The sequence below is a fragment of the Dromaius novaehollandiae genome, chromosome 9 (assembly GCF_036370855.1).
Source record: "Dromaius novaehollandiae isolate bDroNov1 chromosome 9, bDroNov1.hap1, whole genome shotgun sequence".
NCBI classification, from domain to species: Eukaryota; Metazoa; Chordata; class Aves; order Casuariiformes; family Dromaiidae; genus Dromaius; species Dromaius novaehollandiae.
In genome coordinates, this window is record NC_088106.1 from 18,935,198 (window position 1) to 18,961,094 (window position 25,897).

Sequence of the window (25,897 nt, forward strand, 5' to 3'; positions counted from 1 at the left end):
TAATTTTCAAAGAGCTTTTATTTGTTTGCTTCCTTTCTTGGGAATACATAACATATACAGCACACAGTTTTTATGTTGGTGTAGCATTCAAACATGAGATCCCCCTTCAAATACAAAAAAAATCAATGATCCTCTGTTTTGAACACAAGAGGTTAGCGTCTTATTCACATGAAAGCCCAACAGACTGTTCAGAATGCCTCTACACTAGACGACTTCTGGAAGCATAATAGCAAACCCTAGCTCAGATATGCATAATTTCATAGTACAGAAAATATATTAACTTTACAAGAAAGTTTTGTAAGAATTCCTTCAAAAAAGTGAACATTCATTTAAGCTCTCTATCAAACTCCCCAGATCTACTGTAGTCAAAGACCATTATGGCTACCTGCGCCTTCTGGACATAAGACCCTTTTAGAAGAACACCACCTTCGCAGTAAAACCATCAATCAATCCTTTAACTCTCATAAATATATTTATCTTGTAAGTAAAAATACAGGAATATCACATTTCTCAAGTACAATTTGTCAACTTGAACTATATATATATAAGCATATAAAGCTATATAGGACCCTCTAGCACAGAAAATCCACAAAGCCCTTACTGTCCATTGGAAGCAAAGTTAAATCACGTGTTTTCACAATAGTCCTGATTAAAACAAAAAAAGTTAAACTTATCAACAATTAATGTTAAAAGAAAAAAAAAAAGAAAAGTTTAAAAATCTGACATGTAAAATCTGGCTATAGCAGGCCCTAAAGCTACATCTGTCCAATAATCAGACACAATATATGTTCTCGCAGGAAGAAGTGTAAAGTATTTCAGAGAGGAATTGTTTAGCATTGCAAACAATAGCACTCACACACTCTACCTCATTTTTGTTAAGTCATAGGTTTTAATTTAAGTCAAATAATACCTATTTATCATCCAGATTAAAAAAACTGAAAAGATACTGAACACATTGAAAGTTCACAGGTTAGTTTCAAAATCCTGTTCCCAATCTTAACCCACACAGCAGAACATACTTCTGAGGCACCATTGAAAAATCCAAGCAGTTAAGAATTGATTGTCTTGTATGTTAACCATGAATATTCTAGAAATGATTTCAACTTTCCCATGAATGGGAAGAGTCTTCATGATTTGATTTTCTATATGCTATAAATGCTAGCATACAGTCAACGTAATATACAAAACTTGGCACTAGAACTGCCTCTTTCAGAGCAATACAGTCTTCAAGTGCTCTGTAACCTACAGTCAAACGTAATTTCCAACTTTTTTGGAAATCTTCTGTTATTCTATTCTACCCAACTTTTCTATTAAAAATAAATGTAGTTTGGATTTTTGTTTAAAAAGCTTCTTCTCCTACAACTTGAAAAACGAGTATCAAAAAGGAATAAACAGCAAAAATAGAAGAAATAATCATATTGTGCTAGTTACGAAGCTCTGACACCTGACAGCCAGTTTGAGGAACATCAAAAAGATTCCTATATACAAATTTTATATACACAATAAAATTAAGAGCTTTAAGAAAACTACTATTACTGGTTTTGAATCTATTTCCACCACTTCTGCATCTAGCTGCAGTTCATGCAAATGCATTTTCAAGTTCGATATTGTGCAATAATAGGAGACTTTTCTATTTGGTCTGGCAACAGAATTAGGCCAATACTTTCAACTATAGGTATCAACAAGTGGACACCTTTGATTTGAAAAGTTAGGCCTTAATTTCTTGGGTAAAACATAGCATATTTAGAAGTTCGAAAGCCAAGTAGGTCTCTCATTTCATTTCGGAACTTTGATAAGTCTTGCCGCAGTTCATTTAGGTTTTCCACGGTCGCCTGATCGGTACTTTGCATCTTCTGTCTCATGGAAGTCAAATAACGGTGGACTAAGCAACACATCACCTTTTGATAATTCTCATCTCTCTTTTGCTTCAGATTTCTCCATTCCTTTAAACAAACATTAAACACTTATTATGCAAAAGTGACTTTTGAGCCCTAAAGGCTGTGTACAATTATAGAGACAGTAAATAGGAACAAAACCCAGCAATTGTAAATATACATCCTGACCTATGCAAGCATACAATGCATATAAACTGTCAGCCAAATTTAAATCAAATGACAATCTACTGTTCCAGCAAAAAAGAAAAAGTTTCAATCTACCAGGCTTAGTAAATAGCCCTATGGGCAATTAAGACTTCTATATTCTCTAATGTTTGTTTATAAGTGTATATTCTATGAAGTCTTTGAATTTAGTTTCTTCAAAAGCTATTTTTGTCAGCAAGGAGATGCAAAATTAGTATGCGTAATTACAGGGTACAATAAAAACATTTATTTAAGAAAAATAATCCCTCCCCCCCAAAAGAGAGGTTCCAGTGTTCCTTGTCGGTTACTTATTTTGACACCTCTGTGATATGTTTAAAACCAATTACCTTCCCCAAAGCATACTCTAACCTCATCGTTTTTTGAGATTAGCACATACTTCCTTGAGGGCTCTGTACTTTTTCCATCAGTCAAAGTATGTTTCCAGACTACTGCTAGGGGCAGGAGGGTTACCGAAATTCCCCCAAACTGGAAGTAGTACGATCTTACTTAAACAGAAATAGGTAAAATTCATTTTCATTTACTTATATTTTGGATGCAACACGTTATCCAACAGTTCCTATTTTACTTCAGTAGTGCTCACCATGTGACAGGCACCTTCATGCAGCAACTTACTGATTCACTGTCCAGTTTCAGAGCCTACAGCTTTCCAGATCATTTCTTACCTTTAGGCTATTCTGACGTTTCACTTTGCCACTTGATGTATGAGAGCAGATCCATTTACTGAGGCTGTTAAAAAGATAGCAAATAGTCTTGGGAGAGGGGATGACATTGAAAGGTGGTGGTAGTGTGCATTTGTCATCAAAGTAACTAAGCCAAAGCTTGGCACGAGCAAACTTCCACTCCTTATCTTCATGATTCTAAAGTATCAGAAACATTAACAGAGATCAGAAGCAAAGTAATAAGGAAGAGCATTAAAATATTTAAAGGCTATTTCAGTAAGTTACATTTTCTCATAACTTAAAAACTGTTAACTTTGATTATATATCATTTTAACATTATTTTAACACATTAATTAAAATACTAAGTAATTGTAATACATATAAATATTCAATTCATTATATTACCTGTCTTAAATATAAAATTCAGCTGTTCAGGTAATAAACCCCATATTAAATACCTAAAGTTAAAAGTATCACACCCTGTCAAAAATGGCATCTTGACTTCAACAGCTGCTGTATCAAGAAAGTCTTCAGTTCCCAGAGGACCAAAGCCTTGCATATTTTCAACACACAAAGTTTTTCCAGCTTATTTTTACTTCAACTCAATAAAAAGTACAACATTTTCTCAGGAAGGATGAGACTTGTGACCTCAGAGACAAGAGTTGACCCAAAAAAGTCTATTAGACATCAGTTCGCAAAATTAATCTACACATTTTAATAGAGAGATTGTATAACATCCAAAATACTGCTAGAACTTATTCATAATTAATCAGATACCACTTACTGCAATCAGCTGAAAACTTTTATGAAGCATTGCCACAAGGAGTTTAGTTAATACTATCACAACCACCACATTGTAGGTACCAACAATAACAGCACCCACAAAAGACTGCAACTCTTCGCCATAGCTAAAGCGTGTGACAAAGATTGCTACATGTGCCAGGGAGAATATATACCAGAAGAGAGCAAAACATGTGCCAATAAACCTATAAAACAAGAAGAAAATCTCTTGTTAGGTAAAGTAAACATCAGATGTGAATTTACTTAATGTAAATCCAATTTCAGTTAAAATTGATAGTAATTAAATAAAACTGGAATTTAAGGGCCAGAACAATATGGCATTTCACAGATACCAAACTCACGAATGGAACGTGTCGTTGCTCTGTTGCTCACAGAAAATTCCTGCACAGTCCTTTTCTTCATTTACAGTAAATCCTTTATCATAAAGTTGTGTCAGTCCAATTGTGAATGAGAACAAAACAAGAAGAAACATGCCCAGAAATTTTCCAAAATCCTGTAGCATCTGTCCCATTGAGATCTGTGAAACAGATTTATTCCCAGTATCAGTAAAATATGTAATTTTTTTGTTCAGCCAAAAAATCTATTTACATTTGTTTGTAAATATTTGTTTTAAATTAAAATGTAAGATGCTAGGACAAACACAAAATTGGGAGGTGTCTTTATAACATATACTTGATTTTTCAGTGACATTTTCCAGCTGTTAGAAAAAATGAGGAATTTTAATGTCAACTGATATATTTGTTTTCAATAAATCATAAGTTGCAATATGTACACATTTTCCTGCATTCATAATTTACTACAGAAGGTAACTAGGAGCTCCAAAATCAATAGATAAAAGCAATATATGAGATGCATTTGAACACAAACACCATCACAGAAAGCTGAGAGGGCACTTAATATGGACACTGAACTAATCAAAACATTTGATATCATAATTCACTGCAAATCAAGAAGTATTATATCAAAGTCCATTTGCTGAACACTACATTAATTCAGTGCGTGTTTTAAGTTAGTCTTGAGATATGCACAATGTCTAGGTGTGTAAGCACATAAAAAAACCTGAGGGGTGTAAAGCACAGAACACATGATCCTAAGTTTAGTTCGTTAAGTTTCCAATGTTTCCAATTCAAAAATATCCTATATGGAAGTTTACAGAGAATCTAACAAAACAAAAACAAGAGGGTTGTGCCATAAACACAGATTTTAACCAAACACTGCATAAACTGTTTACTGCATTTAAATTACTGTTTCTACAAAGAGTTGCATATATGGGTCTTCTTCAGAGAAAAGCATACTATTATTATTAAAGAATGTAAATACATAAAATAGGGTTGGGTAATTCTAATCTTCTATATAAACTGGTGCATGTAAATCCTGATCCTATAGGCATCATAACCTGCACCAAACAGCAGCCCAGACCAGAATCACTGCTTAGGTTTGCAAGGACAACTTCCTGGAAGATGAAGCCCCAGTTCCTGCTCCCCACAGCTCACCCAGCTCTCCTGCACGGCAGATTTCCTCCAACTCTGCTTGGTTTGCCAGGGACACGGCTCCAAAAAGGATTGGCAGCTGCAGGCAGAGCCACACTGTAATCACACCGTTTGGTCTGAGCACGGCTCTGTTCCCATCAGACTATTTCCTAACATCTAGCCTTCTAAAGAACCAAAAATTCACTGGTCCCAGGCAAGAGAGACACAAAGCAGTTAAAACAAGAACGTACAAGAAGTACAAACCATCCAAAACTAATTTGTTTGGAATACACAGCCCAAATACCAGCTGTTTTCTTCATACATTTGAAAGTTGACAAGTCAGTCAAGCCAAATCTAGGGCAATACCATTCTAACTACTGTTAATAAAATCATATAAAAATGATAGCCAACTTATAAATCTGTATTAAAATAAGTTTTATTAGTCAATAAAATAAATGGATGCTTGAAAATAGTGGTGTAGTAGCCAGAGAACGCAGCAGCTGCCTCCCCCCCACCCTGTTGGGTTGCCATGCCATATTTGAGTACCACCAATTGAACTTAGTGACCTACTTTCAGAAAATACTGTAAGAGTTGTTGCACAAGCTGTACTGGCCAACAGTAATAACATAAGCTTCAGTGTGCCACTGAATGGGGTGACTGTTGACTGTTTTTATTTACTTGGAAAATTTCATAACATAGCCTCCTAATAAAAAAACCTGTGAGAGATCTAGTACATAAGTAAATAGCACATTAAACAGTGAACCGCTTTAAAACATGGGAGAGACTTTAATGTCCAATTTGTAGGACAAGCCTAATGCAACATCAAGATTTTAATTTTTTTTTCAAAGTATGCAAATAGATTACAGTTTTCCTATAGCTACATAGTCATAGCTAGGGAAAAGAAAGGGGTAAGAATTAAAAAGAGAGTGAGAACAGAAACAGGCATTTTCCAGTTAAACTGGCTACAAAAAACTATGAATATGCTACTTAAAGTACCTTTTAGCACGATGTATGAAAACAGCAACTAAATAATTCCTTTCTTCTTTTAACAGAAGGACTATTTCATATTTAACAAAAATATTATAAGTGATAATTATTTGTATAGCAAGATTAAGTACTCTAAATCATTAAAATGAGCTGAATCTTCAAGATGGAAGTTTTTGTCTATTCCCTGAAGCAAGATCTGGTGATCTGAGCCAAAATTATTTACTCCAAAACCTCCTCTGGTGTAGCTCTAGTTGCAGAGCTAGAGTTAAAAATACGCTGCTCTCAAAAAATATCTGTTCTGCCCTTGTGACTAGTAGTGACAAAGTTTCTTGCAAGATCCTTTCACATCATTCAGCTCTTGCCAGAGGTTCTTAAAACTGGTTCTGCTTGTGAGAAGAGAGGACAAAGCATTGATTTGACCTATTAGGACAAGCTCCAGCAGTACAGTCACTGACTGACTACTCCACTTAGTCCTAGTATCTTTTCATTCATCAGACACCTGTAAACACAGCAATGATGTTGCCAATTACCTACATACGATTAGGAAAAAAAAAAAAAAAGTCATCAGTACAAGAAATGGGTGACTTGTCTGAGCCGACTTTGTTGTCATATATTTCCCAGGATGTGGGGCCAGAGAAACTGAAAGTTTGCCTACGCAACAGCTTTTCAGTAAGCTGTGCCCTCAGCAGCGCAGGTGCTTCAGTTTGTAAGGGCTTTGCACCAGCAAAGTAACAATACCAGTCAGCATAAAGGACCCAAACTGGAGAGAGGCAGGGCAGAAGTGAAAAAAATGTTCCTATAGACAGTACGTACCAGTGGACTAAGAGGTGACAGATGGATTCTTCCACTCAAATTCCTTAGAGGGAAGTTTTTTTCCACTTCTCATCTAGAAAGGGTCAAGAGAGCTAACTGCATCCTAAATTAGATGTCTTAATAACAGTCCAGGTTCCCTCCCCTGCCCCCAGAAGGCACTCGCAGTTCTGTAAAATGCCATGTTGCACCCTCAAGCCTGCACAGTTTATCTGTGGTAAACTAAGATAAGAGGCTTTGCCCAAAATCAAAACAAACAAAAAGCCCAAACAATGACATAAACACAACAGAAAATTCCATCGCTGTTCTCCAATCAGGAGGAGAAAATTTAAATTGTTCATGTAAAAACAGGTTAAATTCTAACTTTAAGTGAAAAATATTAACTTAAAAGCTCTTGTGACTCTACTGTTCCACCATCACAGAAGACTTCCCCCTTAATGCTTCCCCAACCACTCAAGACAACTGAATTAAATGCATCACAAAAGTAAAATGTATTTTTATACTGTCACCATTCTTCATGGAAAGGCTCAAACAAATGCAAGGTGAATACAAAGAAACCTATTGCCCCTTATTATTACTGGCTACAAATAAAAGGCTGTTTCAGTACTCTTAAGAGGTTTTGCTTTTGTTTTCAAAAAAAAAAAAAGGGGGGGGGGGAGCAAGTTGCAAAATTCTACCCAACATGCAACTTCAGTGAGATTATGAACACAAATGGAAAGGCTTTTGATTATTCTCCAGTGCTACACATCTCATTCACATCTCCTCTGGTGATAACAGGAAGTCATGACTATCATTTGCACAGAACTTTACAGAACAAATTCTAACCTGTTTTCAACGTGCAGACACATCTGCAGTGTAAATGTTAAGCTACCAGCACATAACCACAGATGAAAATAAATGATAGTATATGTACAATTAGCAGCAGAAACACAAAACAAAAACAGAAATTTCATTACAAAAAATGTGAACTGACACTATGTCCTCCATCCTTTATCTTACCTTTCTCCTTCTAAATCAGTATATTTTACGGGAGGACATTAAAAACACATCTGTGCAGTATTATTTCTACCTTCTACTTTTGCTTTCTATCTTTCTCTATAAGCACTATCAATAAGACTCTGGATAGCAAATGAAGATCAAGTTAAGTATTTTCCTCAAGCAGTAACAATATTCACCTGGAGTGGTCCCAGAATAGAGCTTGTTGTATACATGAAGAAGAGACGCAGATAACTAAGAACATTAGCAAAAGCAAAAAGACCTTCTGCCACTAGGGTAGGATGGAATGCGTCCCAGTCCTTCCTTTCAGCATAATCATGGAACTGGAATGCAAAAGAGGACAATCTGAAATCATTTACATTATAAATACATAAACGCACTTATGCATCCCCTCCCATTCCTCCCTCCAGAACAGGTAATAGCATAAAATAACTTTAACACATATGATTTATAGATAATGAAAGCACTAGTCCTTCAGATATCCCACTCTTTTTAGCTAAAGGGATTTTAAAAGCCACTCCAGAGAGAGCCAGAAAATAAATGATTTAAATTCAATCACAAACTCTGCCACTTGGCTGTGTAATGCTCAGTAAATCACTTTATATCCCCAGTTCTGCTTCCCCTCCTACAGTCTTTTTCACAGCTAGTTGAAACAGGGACCATTTACTATTATAAACACGCACACTGTCTCGTGCAATAGGCCTCAGTTTAAAGTGACATTAAAATGCTGCAAAACAAACTAATTAACTGATGTGACAGCTGGTCTTAACCACTGTTAGAAAGATTTAGAAAGACATAGGTGCTGGGGTTCCTTCAATGAATCTTATGAAAGACTACAGGGAACAGAAGTTGCAAGAAAACTGTTGGTGTAAATACAGCTTTAAAGTATGTCCACCAGATATTATTCAGCTACTTAATGGGTATCCACAGATGCCTAACTTCCAGCTTGAGCTGAAAGCATTCATTTACTACTCACAATATTATCACCTCCACTCAAAAGCTAAGGAACACAAGTTGCTTCAAGTGAGTTGTCCAGAAGTGTGCTGCACAAAGGTGGTAGGAAACAGGGATGAAAATGCTTTTATGCATTGCAGTCATGTGTGTAAGACCACCTTGCTGCTACAGAGACTATTCCTTTATTTCTTACAGCTTCAACATTTATAACATAGAACCAAGATGTGAAATGAGCATTTGTATTTGATTTTCTACAGAATTATAAAGGATAAAAATAAACTTTGTTATATAAAACTGGAAAAAAAAACCTCATCACGTTCCTTGTTAAATAGGACAAGACTCCTGCATCTTCAGAAAGGTAATGACTAAAATTGGCAGCAAAAGGCTCTTATCACAGCAAATGAATTACCACTACAGACATGCAGATTCCAAAGCAAATGGTTGGGAAAGCAGCCCAGCATGGCAGTCACTCTCTCCTTTTTCCAAGAAATGGAGCTTTCCTTTCCAAATGATTACCAGCCTCTCCATCACTAATGTAAGGACAGGGGAAGTGAGTCAAACACCATGTTTGGAAGAACTGGACCACTTTCTTTCCCTCCCTGCTGCCAGACAGTCATCAATTCAGTTTGCAATACAAAATAATGTGCTACTGCACTAGCCTGGATTTTACCAAAATATTCATATTCAGATCTGGCAGCTTGCTGTATGTTGCACCATCAACAACAAAAGCAAGAGAAAGGAAAGGATAATTTTCAAAACATCTATCTTCAATGACATCTAGATGGTTTTTCATAGAGAAAAGACAATGCTCCCCTCTGGTCCTGGAATTTATCTCCTTACTACATAAAACATGATGTTGGGGCATGTGAAAAGCTATCAAAAGTTATCAAAAAGTTATCAAAAGCTTAAAAACAAATTTTTGTAACAAAAAGCAATAGACAATCTAAATACATATCTCCATATGGCATTGATCTTATGAAATATGGTTAGCTGAAATGCTAAAGCAGACCAGCTGCATTGGGAGCTTTCCCCTAATGAAATCCAGGCTACCTGGAAGATAAGGAAGAGGACAGTAACTGTGTTTGGGGTCCCTGACTACATGGAGATGCCCTGGTGTATCTTCTAACTCCCGTTTGCCTAATCAGCTTCTTTTTCAAGTCCAAGATGCAGCAGGACCAGGGAACTACACATCTGCATGGCACACAGCACACAGGACAACTGAGTCATATGCCTAAATTGTATCCACAGTAAACTACTACTAACACAGTGCACTTCACTACAACATACTGCACCTAATATGTCTTTACATATTTTGCAGAAACCTACTAAAACTACAGTTACAGGAACAAACTTTTGCTAGCTCATCAAATGCATACATTTCCTATCAAAGCAAAGCAGAGGTATCAAAATCAAATTCTAATCCTTTTAGTACTGTCTCTCCTCAAATGTAACCTCCACTTTCTGTCAAAAGGAAGGCTTCTATATTTGCCCAGTCAGTCCCAGAGGTGCTTCAGATTTACCAAAATGGGTGTTCACCTTGTTATGGGCAACTACTTTGAGAGCAAAGGTTGCCAAATACAGGGAATTCATGACAAAACTAAGCTGATTACGAGACTCTTCTAAGAAGTCTTCTAGACCATCATACCAGAGTCTTTTAACATCTGACCACACCATTCCTGCAGGAAAAGAAGAAAAACAGAGAAGTCAAGCCATTACACTGAACTGACTTTCTCTTTTAATTAAGCACATCTGACTGGCTTTTGTAAATGGTATTTTAGCAAAGAAAAAGAAATGGAGAATTATATAACCTTACTAAAAACAATGCATTGGACTACAAGCATTAGCTATAAGGCAACAAGATGTTTAACATCTTTAAGTCTACTTTCCAATGAGTAACTGATAAAGATGGCATGAGGGAAAATGAACAGGAGAACAACATGGGCAGGGAAAGGTCAAAATTAAATAAAGGTAGAAGGACAGAATACAAATGCTTTTTAGGAAAGAAAAGTGTTCAGCTTTTTCAAAAAACATTATATAAAGCATCACATTTTTGGAAGTGTATTATAAAATGCTCTTTAGGAAAAAACAGCTTAGTAACTGTTCCTGAAAAAATCCACATTTGGTAGAAACATTTCTTACTCTAATTGATATCAAGTAACATATGTGAAAAGATACCATGGCTTAAGACTGCAAAATATCAAAAGTTCAACCTAGAGCAATGCACATTTAAAGATTAAGGATCTTTATGGCAAATTGATTTTACCATTGTTAACCATGCCTGACTGTACAGAAAAAAGCAGTTGCTAAGAATTTTACTAACTGAATGTCTGTTACAGGCTGATATTTTTATAAAACTTGAAAGGACCTTTAGATGAAATATAATGACACCTTTGATTTCCATGAATAATCAGTTACTTAATGTTTTTTTTGAGCACCTTAAATGTATGCTACCATACTTGGAAGTAGCATTTATATGACTGGTAGTTTTAAACTACTAGACTCGGTCTAACTTTTAGGACTTTGCAAATTCTCTAAAACTTTGGTTCAGTACAAGGAAAATAAGTGGGTGAAAAAAAAAATTCAGATGCTTATGCATGACTACTTGCTCAATCAGCTTTGCTGCAATGTTGCAAGGCACAGTTAAAAATAAAAGTGCTTTGCAGAGTTTAATTAGAAAGACATGTAAATCTCTCTTTTTCCAGGTTACACACAAAATATTTCTAAACCTGAGCCTATGCACCCCTCCCATCAGATCAGCATGTATCTTAGTTGAATTTGTTAAAGAAATCAGTAAAAGGAGTTAGAGAGGTAGAAGATGCTGTAATTTGTATGTTATTTACAGAAACTGAGTTCTGTTGCTTTATTTTGCTGGGGAAGGCACTTTTATCAGTCAGGCTCATGAATCTGGAAAAAAGAATTACTGTATTCATGAGTTTGAAAGTTAATCTAGTAATGTACAACATGCACTGCTAAATTAAAGTGTTAGAACTTTTGCTGTGATCATACTGATACTTATTTTTAAAGTATAGTTTAGTAGAACTCTGGAGGATAACAATGTAGATAAATCCTTGTTACTTGGTTCTTTTATTCAAATTCATCTTGTCACAAATTTTCTAAATTGTTTTTCAACTTATTGAATACTTGTAACGAAACAGTCCAATATATGATTATAAAATATGCACTTAAGGTATAAACTTAATATTTAAAAATATAAAGATTCAATAATGTGAAAAATAATATGATTTAATGATGTTACATTTTTTCAATCCTCCTTTAAGTCTGGAGGTTAAAATATTAGATGAAGAAATTAAAATGTTTCTTAGCCTTTCAGAAAATTTTTAAGACCACCTAATGTCACACCCTCTGTCTACATCAGATTTGAAGGAACAATTGCAATCACAGTTTCAAAAAGCAAGTTAAAGAATTTCTAAGATCAGATAATAAATCTGAAAACAAAAGAAGAGTCTGTAATACCTTCAGTAGAGTACATCTGAAGACTTCAAGTTTAAGACCTGCATGTGTTTGGGAATAAGGACTCAGCCTTTCCAGAATCTCCACAAACTGCTCAACAGCTTTTATATAGATACACTGTACAGATAAGAACTGTGATGTTTACAACTGTGTAATTATTTTTTAAACTCCTTGTCAATCAAATGACACGTATCTAATTGCCCTATACGAAGGCACAAGTTTCCAGGAATTTCTCTATCAAATTCTAATCTAAATAAAACAAACAAAAGCATGCTAAAAGGCTTTATGAATTTTCAACCAATACAGAAGTTCACAAGGAACCTACTCTACAAAAATTGTACCTGTGCTCCCTCTACTGCATCAAACAGGATTAACCTGTGTAATTTCAGGTATGGTGATAATAGTCAGCGACGATGACATATATAAATGGAAAAACTATGAAATGGGGAAAAAACTTGTTCCTGGCAGTATTTGAAAACAAGGATGAGGGGAATTGACAGCTTTTATTTATCAGAGTAAGAGGGAGTATGTGCATGTATATAAACATATATGCAATATTCTTTTTTCTTTAAACTGTATTAGAGGTCTGCAACAGGTCCAAATTTTTGTGGTTTTTTTGCTTGTTTTAATCAAACATTACGGAATCGGTGAAAAAAGACCAAGCTATTAATTCTAGTTGATATGCCCCTAAACTGGAAATTTTGTACCTCTTCAAAGTCCTCCCCCGGAATGGAGCAGGATGCTATAAAAATTTCACATCCACAACTCTGAAAAAGATTTTGTAGAACCCTAAATATTGGCATTTCTTTAAATTTGGATTAATTCAACAAAAATGCAGAGGATCCTCCTGTTCTGTATAGTTAGAGCATACTGAAATAGAAACAAAAACTGTGCAGGGGTTGAGTTATGACCATGAACCTCACATTTACTCCAGTAACTTGCAGTTCAGAAAAAAAATAATTAACTTGTGTACAAAGCATGAATATTTTTAATCCACTTTTATCTTTGCATGAAGACCTTAGCTAGATTAGAGAGGAACAATAACTTGACTACTAATATTCAGATTCTAGCATAATTTTGTATGTAGACACATAAATAATTGAGGAGTTGAGATCATTATCTTTTTTTTTTATATAGAAATGCAAAAGAGAGCTGGAAGAAAAAAAATGCTAGCTTGCTGGCAGATGTCTTTTTTCATGTTTGTTGGCCAATGTTGTTTTCATAAGAAAACAAGTTTTGACTCATAATGATTAAACATGCTACATAATAAACAAAACCACCTATTCATGAAAAATTCTTGGAAAAAATCTAAGGTGGTACCTAAATTAATTTTATTCCTAAATTTATCACGAAGGAAAATGAGTTAACTGCAGGCTTATATTTGTTACAGAACTGTTAATTTGAGGAACGCTCGCATTTGCTTACCACTTGTGCTTTTTAAGTCAGTACTTTCAAACGTCCCTAATCTAGGAAAATATACAGCTTTTACACTAATGTTATTATTACACAATCGAATCTCACTTGCATCATTCCGAATGCTACCAGTCTCCCTGAAGCAAAACTCAGTTTCTCCTGTCACATCCTGTAATGTTCTGCTTCTCTGAAGCTTTGCTTTCTTTGATAACTAGAAACTGTTATAACACATCACATTCCTTCCCCAAAACGTGTTTTGTTTCTGTAACACTATCCTCCAAAGAGCAAAGCTCTGTCAAGCAATGATTAACATACCGATTTCATAAAGAGGCAGTACCAACCATTATTGTCAGATCAATGCCAGAAATTTTCATCTACTTCTCCAAATCATACCTACCAATTAGCCATATTATCAGAAGATAGTCTATTCTTTCAAGGGCTGGCCCCATTGTATTCTTCTTATTCTCATTGTAGACCAAGGAGTACAAATTAAGTAATAGCAAAAACGTGAAATATGAAGCCCCATGAATAATAAACTTCATAAAAGGAGTGTGAATTATTCGACCCACTCGAGACTTAGGGGCTAACAAGTAACACAGGGACAGAACTGGCCAGAAAATGCCAACAGCCAAAACAGTCAAAATCTTCTTGCACGTGTGCTTGCGCCGGTAGCCTGCCATCTGTCCAAACCACACAGTGTTAAGAAACTGCTGGCAGTTAGACTGAGCAACAAACTGGGAGAAGAAGAAAAGAAAAGAAAAAAACAAAAGAGAGGGAGAGAGAAACAACAAAGAAATCAACTTCAGGTTTCTTCATACTGATTACTAATACCATCATTAAAAGCCATTTTCATACTACCCACAGCCACTGATGGAGCAGAAATGGGAATAATGCTAAAGTTGAAATAATTCTCTCATAAAAAATCAAAAGTGCTAAAGACTGCTTACAATTATCACATCCATTATTTTAATTTCTTTCTAAAGCCAGCAACTAAACATGGAGTACCCATACTAGACCTTTAAAAGTTGTCAGGTTATGAATGAGCTTTGATTTTCAAGTATTTAGAAAGCTGGTATATAAATAATGTTACATCCAAGATGGCTTCATTATCTGTGTTATTTTAAGATACTGCAATTGTATCTGAAAAATACAATACTATTATTGTAAGATACTATTCACACTGTAAAACACAATGCCTCACAAGATTACAACCAAAGTGGCCATGCCATTTTATACGTACTACTTAAAATCATTATGGCTCTGTACAGCAGGGTTAATTTTAAATCAAAGTATGCTATGTTGAATTAGCCCCACAAAAGAAGAGATTTTGGTCTGAAAATTACGTAGATTATGTAAATGTAGTTTCAAATTTTAGTTGCTGACTCGCATACAATTCAAAAGAATATATTTGCCCTACAGTATAGTTTATAATTTAATTTCAAAACCTACAAAAAGAACCCTGATATTATTATCATCACATTTTAGAAAGCATTATGAAAAACTGTCACGATAGTAAACTTGGCAGCAATAAAATACATTCTTCAAATATTTTTTTTCCCTCAGACTACACAAAAAACGTTATTCTCATCTAACCACTATGGTTTAAAAGGAAAAAAAACCCAACTACGCTCAAAACCAAAAGAACATCTAAAATACTTCAGTATGCTCATTTAATGCATACCAGAACTGTGTAATGCTGATCTAAGACATTGGGTAAATGAGGCTTATGACTTTTAAACACTGTGCATTTTAACATTTTCTCAAACAGTTTAAGCTTAGACATACAGAACAAACAGTAATGCCTTCTGGAAATGCTAAATACAAATGCATTTTCCTGACACTGAAACACTGTCATATGCATATTAAAAAGCTAAGTGTCTATGTATGAAAAGAATCATCATTTTTGCTAGCAAACATCACTAAGTAATTGCAAAAAAAAAAAAAAATCTTATTTGGTAAGTAACTTTCATATTTGTCACACTTCTTTCAGGGAGAAAAATGTAATTAGCTATTTATAAACATAAAACTGAACACAGTGTTTGAAAATGTATATACAGAAGCTTCATTAGCTTCAGTTGAGTAAATTTATAAGACCAGGAAAAGTCTCCAGAATTTCTTGAATTTTTAAATAAGGAAAGAGTAAAGAACAGGACGTAAAGATGGAAGGCAGAGCTGGAGACACTTATGCCATACTTCCTTTTACTAAAGTCTAAACTTTCATTTAGATTTAATTAACTACTGAAGATTTAAATCTGAGAAACATCACTTTACGTTAGACATTTTATGCCTTTCTTGTAGTTTTTCATACTCTCACTATCACTTATACATGGAAAAAACAAAAAACAAAAAACTTTCTTCCTATCCATGGGCCTTGTACTAGAATGCCACAAATACCTATACAGAGCCCGGTACAAGGAAAACTAGAGTTATAATCTGTCAAAGGATAGAGACAATAATAACCTACTACATGAAATAAGTTCCATATTCATGGCATAAAAGGCCCTATTGTTCTGGAACAGAGGTGCTATTCAGTTATACCAGCATAAGTCTAACAATTATTAAACAGCACAGACAGGGCCTGAACCAAAGCTCAAGAGCTCATGACAAGTGAGAAGATAAATCCTGTGGGGCACCTAATGGTCCATACTTCCCTAAATAAGGATTTAATGAGGATCTGAATAAGTAATTACCACTACTAGAGTTGGTGGCAAAGAGTAGTAGTCAATACAGAAAACACCACATTCTTCTTCAAAGCAAACTGGAGAAACATTCAGTACCATCTCCCTATGTTTCACCTGCAAATACTCTCTGTATTACATTCTCCTCTATGACTCTTGCAGGTTTCCATGTCTAGAGGCAGAACCAGAAATTGAATGAATCACAAGCAAGATATGATGTGGAAAGTCTACAAAATTACAGCAGACAAACCTCTTTCTGATTATACTTGATTGCAAGTTTTAAGCGACTTAAATTCATCCTCTCTTCCAACAGTCCTCGCTTGTCTACATGTTCATCGCTAGATGTGTGATTTAGAATAACTTCCAGCTCCCGTGAATTCCGTGCCTGTGCAAGCAAGTCTTTAGCAAAGGTTTTGCACTGCTGGGCTAGTTCCTCATAATCATTTCTGAAAAACAAAGAAATAGCAGATATAACATACTGCTAATATAATTTCCATTAATTCATTATCTATGTTCAAATTGGATTGTGTATTATGCTAAGGCAAAAAAAAAATCATGTATTTCAAGATGCAAGCAGTCTGAAGATAACATTGTGTAGGTTTCTCCATGTAATATGACAATTATAATACTTGAGTTCACTTTGCAACTCCACTAGACAGATAAAAACTGAGAAACAGTTACAGTACACAAATTCTTAGCTTTTATTTATGTTCTTAAGATCCATATGTAGAGTTTAAACTTAGTGTTATTTCCGGGAGATGAGAAAATGCAATAGTCACAAAATATTATAAGTAATGATTCTGGTAATTTGTAATGTCTTAATCCTCTACTTTGAGGGTAAGTTGTTTTGGTGTTGCTTTTATTCATGCCACTTGAAAATTGAAGTCTATTCAATAAATTAATAAAATAAATGCTAGAAAAGAAACCACATGATTTGCTAGTCTCACTTGACACGATCTATTTCGGTGCCAAGTTGCATCTCAAATATGCAACAGTTAAACAATTATTGAGATACATGATCAGCTATAAGTAAAGATTATTTCATGTATTATTTAAAAAAGTAAAATTTTAACCTACATGAACATTTGTTTACATGAAGTAAGAAATAAGATCTACAACTACGAGCAAATCTTTTCAACAGTCAGTTCATTCTATGTGAATAAGATATGGAATAATCTATGAAAAATTGAAATAAAAAGACATGATTTCTGAGACAGATTTCTTAAATATATATTTTTTGTTCTCAGAAAAAACACACACTTTTTTGCTATTAAGTTTCAAAAATGGTAAAAATCTGCATAGTTTAAACAGAAAATTACACTGAACATTTCTTATATAGACATGGCATTTTCAGCCATGAAATCTTGTATACACATACATATACATACACACATGCAGTTCAGCTTTCCTATATTATTAGGAGCAAAATTAAGAAACAAAACCCAGAACAACTTCGAGCCTGAGTCAGGTCAGTACAAATAAGTGTTACATACTTCCATCTTGAGGTTACATTAAAAAAGGAAAAAAAAAAAAAAAAAAAAAGAGTGCAAGCATGGTACTAATGACATACTCATATGATTAAAAGCTGTGTGATCCTGAAATAAATCAGCGTTTAGCATTACTTCTGCTTATTTTTCCAGACTAGAGCTGAAATTTGAAAGCTAACCACTTTGAACTGTCTGCACTGAAAAGGCTTTAAATTAGTCTTGCAAAGTAAGGCAGCAATTACTTTATACATATATTTTTTTCTTATAAGTATTACTTTAAACCCCCTAATTATGAAAAACTGAGAATAAACCTTTTCTAACGCACACACATTTCCACTTATGTCATTTCATAAAAGTATTAAAGTTGGTTTGTGATTTATTCAATTCCTACCTGAATTCAACCTCAACAAGACTTAACTCTTTCAAGTCTGCACTAAGTTCAAAAGCTCGCAGGATTGGATCCTCCTCTGTCAACATTATCAATGCAGGACTGGCCAAACATCGATAGATGTCAAGACGAAACCTGTGACAAAAGAATAGCAAGCAAAATGAAGATATTTCATTTGGTTAGCAGTTTCAAATCAGAACCTCTTCTGGAAGTTGACACAAAAAGTCAACTCGAAAGAACAATGGAGTTTCTTAAAATCAAAAACTAAAAGTATTAAATGTACTTTTATGCACATTATATGCATACGTGCACATGTCAATGGAAGACATTGTTTTTTAGTCCAATTCCATTGTCCTTCATATACTTAGAATTCCCATTATTTTAAGTAACAAAAACTGCCTGCCAAATTGGTGCCTTCTCTTCTTTTCCTCACTGCTATTTCAACTGTTATCAGAACATCAGCAGAAGGTCACCACTTAAGGAAACAGTACTGCTAAAATTTTGACATTTTAAACTGTTTTACAGTAGTGCTTATGATGCAGTGTAAATAAGAGAGAGAAGTAAAGCATTTAAGGCAGTCGTCTATCTTAAAAAACTCAAATTGAAACCAGTGGGGAGCTGCTAGTAGAAGAGCCTTTCTATATCAACTGCTTCAAATAAGTAACATCCTTCCAGTTAACTCAAGGGGAGAGGCAAAAAGATATTCACATACTTCCTTCATCTCAATGAGGCACGGATATATGCTCTTGATCCAAAATCCTTCTCACTTCAAAACAAACCAGATTTGTGCCAGCAGCCTTCTAAATTCCATGCTCAGCTTTTTAGGCAAAGAGCATATTACTTACCCATTCAGTCCTGCTACTGGACACAAACCAGAATATGCAAAAATGTTTGGGGTTCCCCATCCCTTTGTAATAATTAAGTAGCCAAAACTCTAGATCGTTACTGAGGTGAGTTAACGAAACTCCTTTCCCTGCTCCAGAAGTGGAAGATCTTAGACAAACTTACTAAAACAGGTTTTCAATTCTATTTTGTACAATTTTGAAGTACATGCATTGCTAAAATATAATTCAAATAGGACTCCATACACTATAGCTTTGAAGATTATTTTTGGTTTGACAGACAAGTATTAAGGCTTCTGATAATGTTGCACCCAGAGATGTATGTGTCATCTAGCTCAGCTAAAGAAAGCACTCAACTTTTTCCTAAAATCTTCTGTAGGATTTTGTCTACCAGCAACTTTGAATGTGTCCATAAAATGCTTTTTAAAATGCATCATATTAAAAGTGTTAGACAACAGCTCACAACAGAAGAGTCTGATATTGCAGCATTACTTTAAAATTGGTAATGCCACATGCAGCCAGAAATTCAGAAAATACATTTAACATTACACCAAAATAAGGTCTCTCTTTTTGAGCCATAATTTCAAACATTTACAACACTGAAAATGAGAAATTCCACTACAGACATGGCCAACCTTTGTCTCTTAAGCTGCACATGACTCACAAGCAGCCCAAGTGCAGACTCCATGCCTAGGACAAGGGATAAGGCTGTGAGGCTGTGCCGGCACGCAGCCTGCTAACTAATCCAAGTCCCCAGCTGTGCTCCAGGACCGAGACCACGACCAGCACGCCCATCCTTTGGGAACCAGTCCAATGCCCAACCCACTCCTTGTGGAAGCAGGGCCCTTGGGAAGCCACTGCCATCTCCAGCCTATGAACCACTCCAGGAGTTTCTCTGCCCTCAGCTCTGCCCCAATTTATGTCATATGTTTTTCACAATTCTCAGCCACAGAAAAATATGGGTATTACCAGAGAGGAGGATCTGGTAGGCTTACCGAGTCATCTGAAAGGACTTTAACAAACCTACAGCTCAGATTAAAGCCACCTTGCCAAATAGTAACGAACTGCCAGATTATCAGAGGAGTTCAACACATGGCCTTACTTTTCTGTTTCAGTAGGGCTTAATTAGCATTATTTTTAAAAAAGAAAGTAAATGAAGTCTTCAATGTTCACCTAGCAATCAAAGCATAATGCATATTCCTCTCCTTTCCTATAAAACCTCCCTATTTCCCCTTCAAGACTTCAGCTAATGAAGCTGCCAAACCACAGGGAAAGAGTTCAGAGGTTGGGAGGTTCAGGTGTGTGCTGTTTTGATCTGGCAACTGGATATATCTGAGTAACTAGTATTTAACGTATTTAACAAAGGACTTTCAGGTATTTAACAAAGAAAGATAATTAGTGTACTGCATGATTTTGACAGGTCATTCCCAGCTTGTTGCTTCAGTGAGAATTATACAGGACAAAACCATCATTCATCTTAGGGAAGACATTAAGCAGATTTTTTCTTCTCCTCTTCCTCCTTATTGCTAACATGAGCACACATCTTTTATTCTGCATTAAGTATTTCCTGCAAGCACACATACATATAGTCTTGCATTCTCTGCAGTAAATCTCACCAATATTCCCCACATTTGATTCTTGAAATATTATTCCTCTTTCCATTCTGCTTTTACGTTGACCATCCGAAAAGCCAGCATTATCCAATTAAAAATGATGCTACGTATTTAAAATATAAATTCCATGCTGTAGATAGTTATTAAATATTATTTAAACTATCATTTATTTAAAAACATAACAACACTTACTATGTGGGATGTGCTTTCCAAACAAACAGGAACAGTGTGCTTTCTTTGAAACAGAAAGACACAGTGTGTGCCTATAAGGCATAGTGAAGTCTGTTTATCTCAGCAAAATAAATTAGCCCAGGTGAAATGCCATAATACTCCTATGCTGTTCCTTAGTACCCAGACAACTTATTCACAGCTTGTCACGGCACCTCAACCTATTATTGCATGGTATTGTGATAGGGACATTCTAAAACAAAATTAATTATCATGGTACGTGTTATCCATTCTAGCTTCAACTATGAGTTATCATCGCAAGTATTTCTATTGTTTGTTTCTTGGGATACTCTGACATCTTTTCTCATACTGAAGTTAATGGCAACATCCAGCTGATACACCACGTCATTACAGGTATCAGAATCTGTCCTAGAGTATTTAAAAATCAGTAACAATTATCCTTTTACTCCTCTTCTTTTTTAAATTTATCATTTAGATACATTCCATACTACATAAACATTCTCAGAAAAACATGATATAGAATTATCCGCCTTCTCATTCTGGCTCAAAAAAAGGCAGTATTAATTAACTTAAGAAAAATTTTATTTGCTTATTTCCTATGCTCCCATGCCGCTAATTGGTAGAAAATATGTAAAACAGCTGGCAAAAAAGAAGGCCCTTAGCTTAATATGTAACAATGAATTAAAGAACAAAAACAAAAAGAAGTCACCATCTCTCACCAGCCTGTCCAAGCACAACCCATTCCTGAGATCTAATACATCCCTTGTAATAGAGGCTAGGACATATTAGAAGGATCCACTCATAAACCTCACATTAAAAAGCAAATATACTGAACCTCACCTGAGCAATACTGAAGAATTAAGGCAGATTTTTTTCATTGTTTGCTACGTCTTACCTGGAATGTCGCAGACTATCTTTTTTGTTCTTTGCAGTACAGAGCGTGCATTCACAGCCTACAGCATGAGGTTTGGGTAATGATATATCTTGTTTTAACAGCATAGTGAGAATTTCATAGTTGTTACGATGAGCAGCTAAAATGACAGGTGCAACATCCATGGTTGTTGAGTACTCTGGATTCTGAATGCGTTCCATTAGTTTCTGCAATAAAATGTAGAAAGCATCTAAATGTATTTCATACAGTTTCATTACAATGTTTACACATACATTTATCTTGACTGTTAAACAACGCTCTCAATGAAGCTCCTCTTCAAAATATTTTCTCCACATTTTTTAAAATGAAAATAAACAAAAATGCATAACAGCCTTCAAAAACCTCTCATATAAATACTGGAAGAAGGAAAATGGACACAGAACTGTGCTTTATTTATCTACATAGAAAACTGCCATTCAGTGCCTATCTTAACCAATACACATATGCAATGATAACAGAAGTGTATTTTATTCCAGTTTGAAATAAAGTGGGCTTTTTTTTGAATAGGAGCTTATTTTACTATTTAAACGCAAAAAAAATATCCTGATAGTAACACACATACATTATGTGCTACATAATACATTATGCCTTTTTTCCCCCTCTCTCTACTTGTGTACTTTTTAAAAGTGCTTTGATACTTGAGGATAGCCAGAAGTTTCAAATTCTTCATTTTAAGATGAAGAATTGATGTTTATAGATTTGCCTGAAAATTCCATGAAGCTTTACAAAAATACACTTGTTTACAGATCAAGGCTGCTAAGTAAATTGCAAGAAGTTTACAAGAAAAGATTTACAGCCACTCATTTTTCCTCCTCTTTCAGACTAATTAGGTATCTCTTAGCATTCGGCATTTATAAGGCTACTGAATGTAGGCAGTAAAGCAAAATAAAGTATTCTATTCTCTAAGGCAAAAGAGGCCATAAAGATATTATCCGATGCCCAAACTCTTTAGAGATGTAGAACTTCATTTAATGATGTTGTTTTAAATAGCACAATTACCCCGGAAACAGCACAGTCCACCATTCCCCAACCAAACCCCCAAAATTAAGAACACTCAACTACAATAGTTGGTCTGGAGGATCTTTTTGGTCGGTGATTAAGTAGAATGTCAACAGCTCCCACCACTTCCGAATCAATAGCCACCAAAAGTGCATCTGATGACTAAGGAAAAAAAACAGGTTAAATGTGAAAAGAGCAATAATTTAAACAGCATAAATGCATATAACAGCATTGTTATATAATTCACCTTAAGAAACTCAAATTTATACTTTAAAAATTGAAGAAAGAGACACAACTTCTATTATTGCCACCAAAAAGGAGATCCAAAGAGGGGTTCATATACCCAAAAGCTTTTTGGGTTTTCTTGTCCAATTCCATACAACCTAATAAAAGATATTACTTTTCCCTGTTAGCCTTCACTGTCTTATATCCTCAACTACAACTCTCTCAGTAGTAGCAGAGATGTTGCATATTGCCGTGCAGGTATTGGTCAAGGAAATTGCCTCTGCCATAGAGCACAGATCAAGTTTAACAAAAAGCTGAGCCATTACCTGAACTGTCTTGGAGTAAAGCAAAATTGAAAAAAGTTTTAGAAGGAAATTGTAAGGCAAAAATAAGAGTTAAAACAAAAAACCAAAAACCCACACTGTGCTAACTAAAACTTTGTAAGTCAAAGCTCCACATTTAAGCATTTCTAAACACACTGTAGGCAGAAATTATTGAATTCAGGTAACCAAAAAGGAAACTGTTATAAACCCATATATGATTTTTTATATATATATTTGATAAATATGCCAAATATGCTAGATACAAACAAAATTACATACATTCTGAGCAACCTTATCTAATGGCAAAGTTACTGTTGTTTTGAGCAGGGATTTGGACCACATGACTCCTGAGGTCCTCTCTAACGTAAGTTATCTACAACTCTGTGACTACATAATAGCTCAGAACAGATTCCAATATTTTTGGCACATTCCAGATGAATTCTGCATTACAGAAACATATTCTTGCCTTAATTTAAAAACATCCAAGAGGATGTATATTTTTCTAACTATGCTCCCATTTTAAAAGTTCTTATAATCCAGACCCAAAGAGACCTCTGCATTCTAAACACTTTAATATTATGTAATTTCACTAGATACTACTTATTTTGCTTGAACACATACGATTCCTCTGCAACAAGAATAACATTTAAAATAATAATCAGAGTTCTATTAATGTTGTTGAAAACATCAATATACGTTTCCCATGACAATAAAGTGCCAGCAGAAAGTAAATTAGTGAAAAGCAATTTTGTCCTTTTAGGACAGTTCTTTTTTTTTTCTTCCAGATTCTCAGAGGTTAACAAAGCATAAATAACAAGTAGAATATGCAGATCAATGACTACACTAAAAATTTTCAATAATCTGATCTGTGTGTTGCACACCTGGCAGCCATAATCCAAAAGAAGTTGTAGTATGTCCAAGTTTTCATTTTCAATGGTTATGGTAACAGCATTTCTTCCAAGCACATCTACACAATTTATGTTCATTTCACCCGAGCTGTTTTCCTCTAAGAGTTTCTTAACCATGTAATAGTCACCTAAAAAGGCAATGTACGAACATATATTAGTATTTTTTTATTAAAAGCAATACAGGCAAACTAATATTTTACATACCAGCTACCATTAAACAAGGTAATATTCCACAATATTTGACAACAGACACATAACACACAGGGCGACTAAGAAGTCAAGGCTGAGAAAGCAATCTCACATCAACTGTGAAACTAAAGATATTTTGCGAGATGCCTTTCAGAAAAGTGCTAAGACATGTACTTTAATCCATCCCTTTAATTACAGTCTATTAAAACACACAGGCAAAACCCACTAGTATGGGTTCTTTTCAGGACCGGGATAAGTCTGCACCTTCCTGGAGCAGGAGCCCCGTCAGTCCTCTCAGTACTGCAGTTTTGCTGCAGGTGCCATCAAGCAGGTGCGATACGCTGCTGCTGCAACGTTACAGGGATTGGAGCCACCAGTCTGACAAGCAAGTACCACCAGCCGCGACGAGGTGCTCACAGGCAGCACCTCCCCGCTGGACTCGAGTACGGACACGGCAGGCTGCCCTGGTCGGCACTGCTCTGCTCAACTGATTCCTCTTGTAAAAGACAAAGGTTTTGCGTGATTTTTCTTTCTAGAATAATACATTATTTTACAGCAGGGATGACCAAAGACAGACACAGGTACAGACTACCTACAGAGTTTGCAGATTAGGGCCTACGGGGTCACAAATCAGCTTCAAACAGCCCGCACACACGGCTTCTGCTGCGCATCTTCTCAGCCCCCTGCTCACGCGTAGGGAGCGAGCGGCGGCTCACGGCGGCTTTCGGGCCGCAGCAGGGCCCGGCCCGGCCCGGCCCGCAGGGGAACACCGCCCCCCGCAGCCCCTCGGCGCCCAGCGCCGCAGAAACGCGCGGAGACAAAAGCGCGCAGACAAGCAGCATATTCGGGCCGGGCCGGGCCAGGCCCCCCCGCCCGCTCCGGCGGGTGCAGCCCGCAAGCCGCCCAGGCCTCGCGGCCCCCGGGGCGGCCCAGGGAGCCCCCGGGCGGGGGCCTGTCCCGGCCCCGGCCCCCGTCGAGCGAGCGGCGCCCCGGCGGGAGGCGCGCGCGGCCGAGGCCTCCGCCCCACCCCGCTGTGCTCCGCTCTGCGCGGGGAGCCGCACCGGGCCGTGCCGCGCCGCGGTACCTTTGTCGCAGGCCAGGAGGAAGAGCTTCTCGTCCAGCGTGGTCTCCTCCTTCACCTGCCGCACGTCCTTCAGCGCCAGCAGCTTGTTGGGCGAGGCCGAGGCGGACGGGTCCGCACTCTGGTACAAGGCGGCCATGGCGCCGGCGCCGCCAGGCCCATGAGAGCCCCGGCGGGCGGGCGGCCGGGCAGCGGGGGCCGCGGCGTCCCGGGGCGGTGATCCGCGACCTGGTCAGCCGGGCGGGCGGGGCGGAGCAGGGCGGGGAGCAGGGCGAGCTCTCCGCGCCGCACTGCGCAGGCGCGGGGGGCCGCGGCAGGGAGAGAGGGAGGAGCCAGCAGGCCGCGCCCGCCCCTGCCCGCGCGGGGGGAAACGCGCGTCTGGGCG

General features: G+C 36.6%; 1 protein-coding gene across 3 annotated transcripts; it reads right to left on the reverse strand.

The window, feature by feature from the left end:
- On the reverse strand, positions 1-25,805 carry TRPC1 (transient receptor potential cation channel subfamily C member 1). 3 transcript variants are annotated; one of them, XM_026101678.2, is made up of 14 exons: positions 25,516-25,805; positions 24,216-24,370; positions 22,847-22,948; positions 21,752-21,954; positions 18,216-18,347; positions 16,588-16,783; positions 14,057-14,393; positions 10,312-10,451; positions 8,001-8,144; positions 5,053-5,145; positions 3,901-4,076; positions 3,543-3,744; positions 2,762-2,956; positions 1-1,943 (listed from the first exon to the last, which is right to left on the reverse strand). In XM_026101678.2, the coding sequence occupies exons 1-14, from the start codon at positions 25,649-25,651 to the stop codon at positions 1,716-1,718; spliced, it is 2,439 nt and encodes an 812-aa protein (XP_025957463.1). In that variant the 5' UTR covers positions 25,652-25,805; the 3' UTR covers positions 1-1,715. The 3 variants fall into 3 exon arrangements, with proteins under 3 accessions (XP_025957463.1, XP_025957464.1, XP_064372918.1); XM_026101679.2 differs by lacking the exon at positions 5,053-5,145; XM_064516848.1 differs by lacking the exons at positions 10,312-10,451; positions 14,057-14,393.
- Positions 25,806-25,897: the final 92 nt, after the last annotated feature.

Coding starts and splice junctions, on each gene's coding strand:
- TRPC1 (XM_026101678.2), bottom strand. CDS start 25,651: ATGGCCGCCTTGTACCAGAGTGCGGACCCGTCCGCCTCGGCCTCGCCC. Junction 4,077..5,052: donor CTGCCGTGCAGGAGAGCTGG/GTGAGCTGTGGG, acceptor TCTGTTTCACAG/ATCTCAATGGGACAGATGCT. Junction 2,957..3,542: donor AAAGTTTTCAGCTGATTGCA/GTAAGTGGTATC, acceptor CTGATACTTTAG/AATCATGAAGATAAGGAGTG.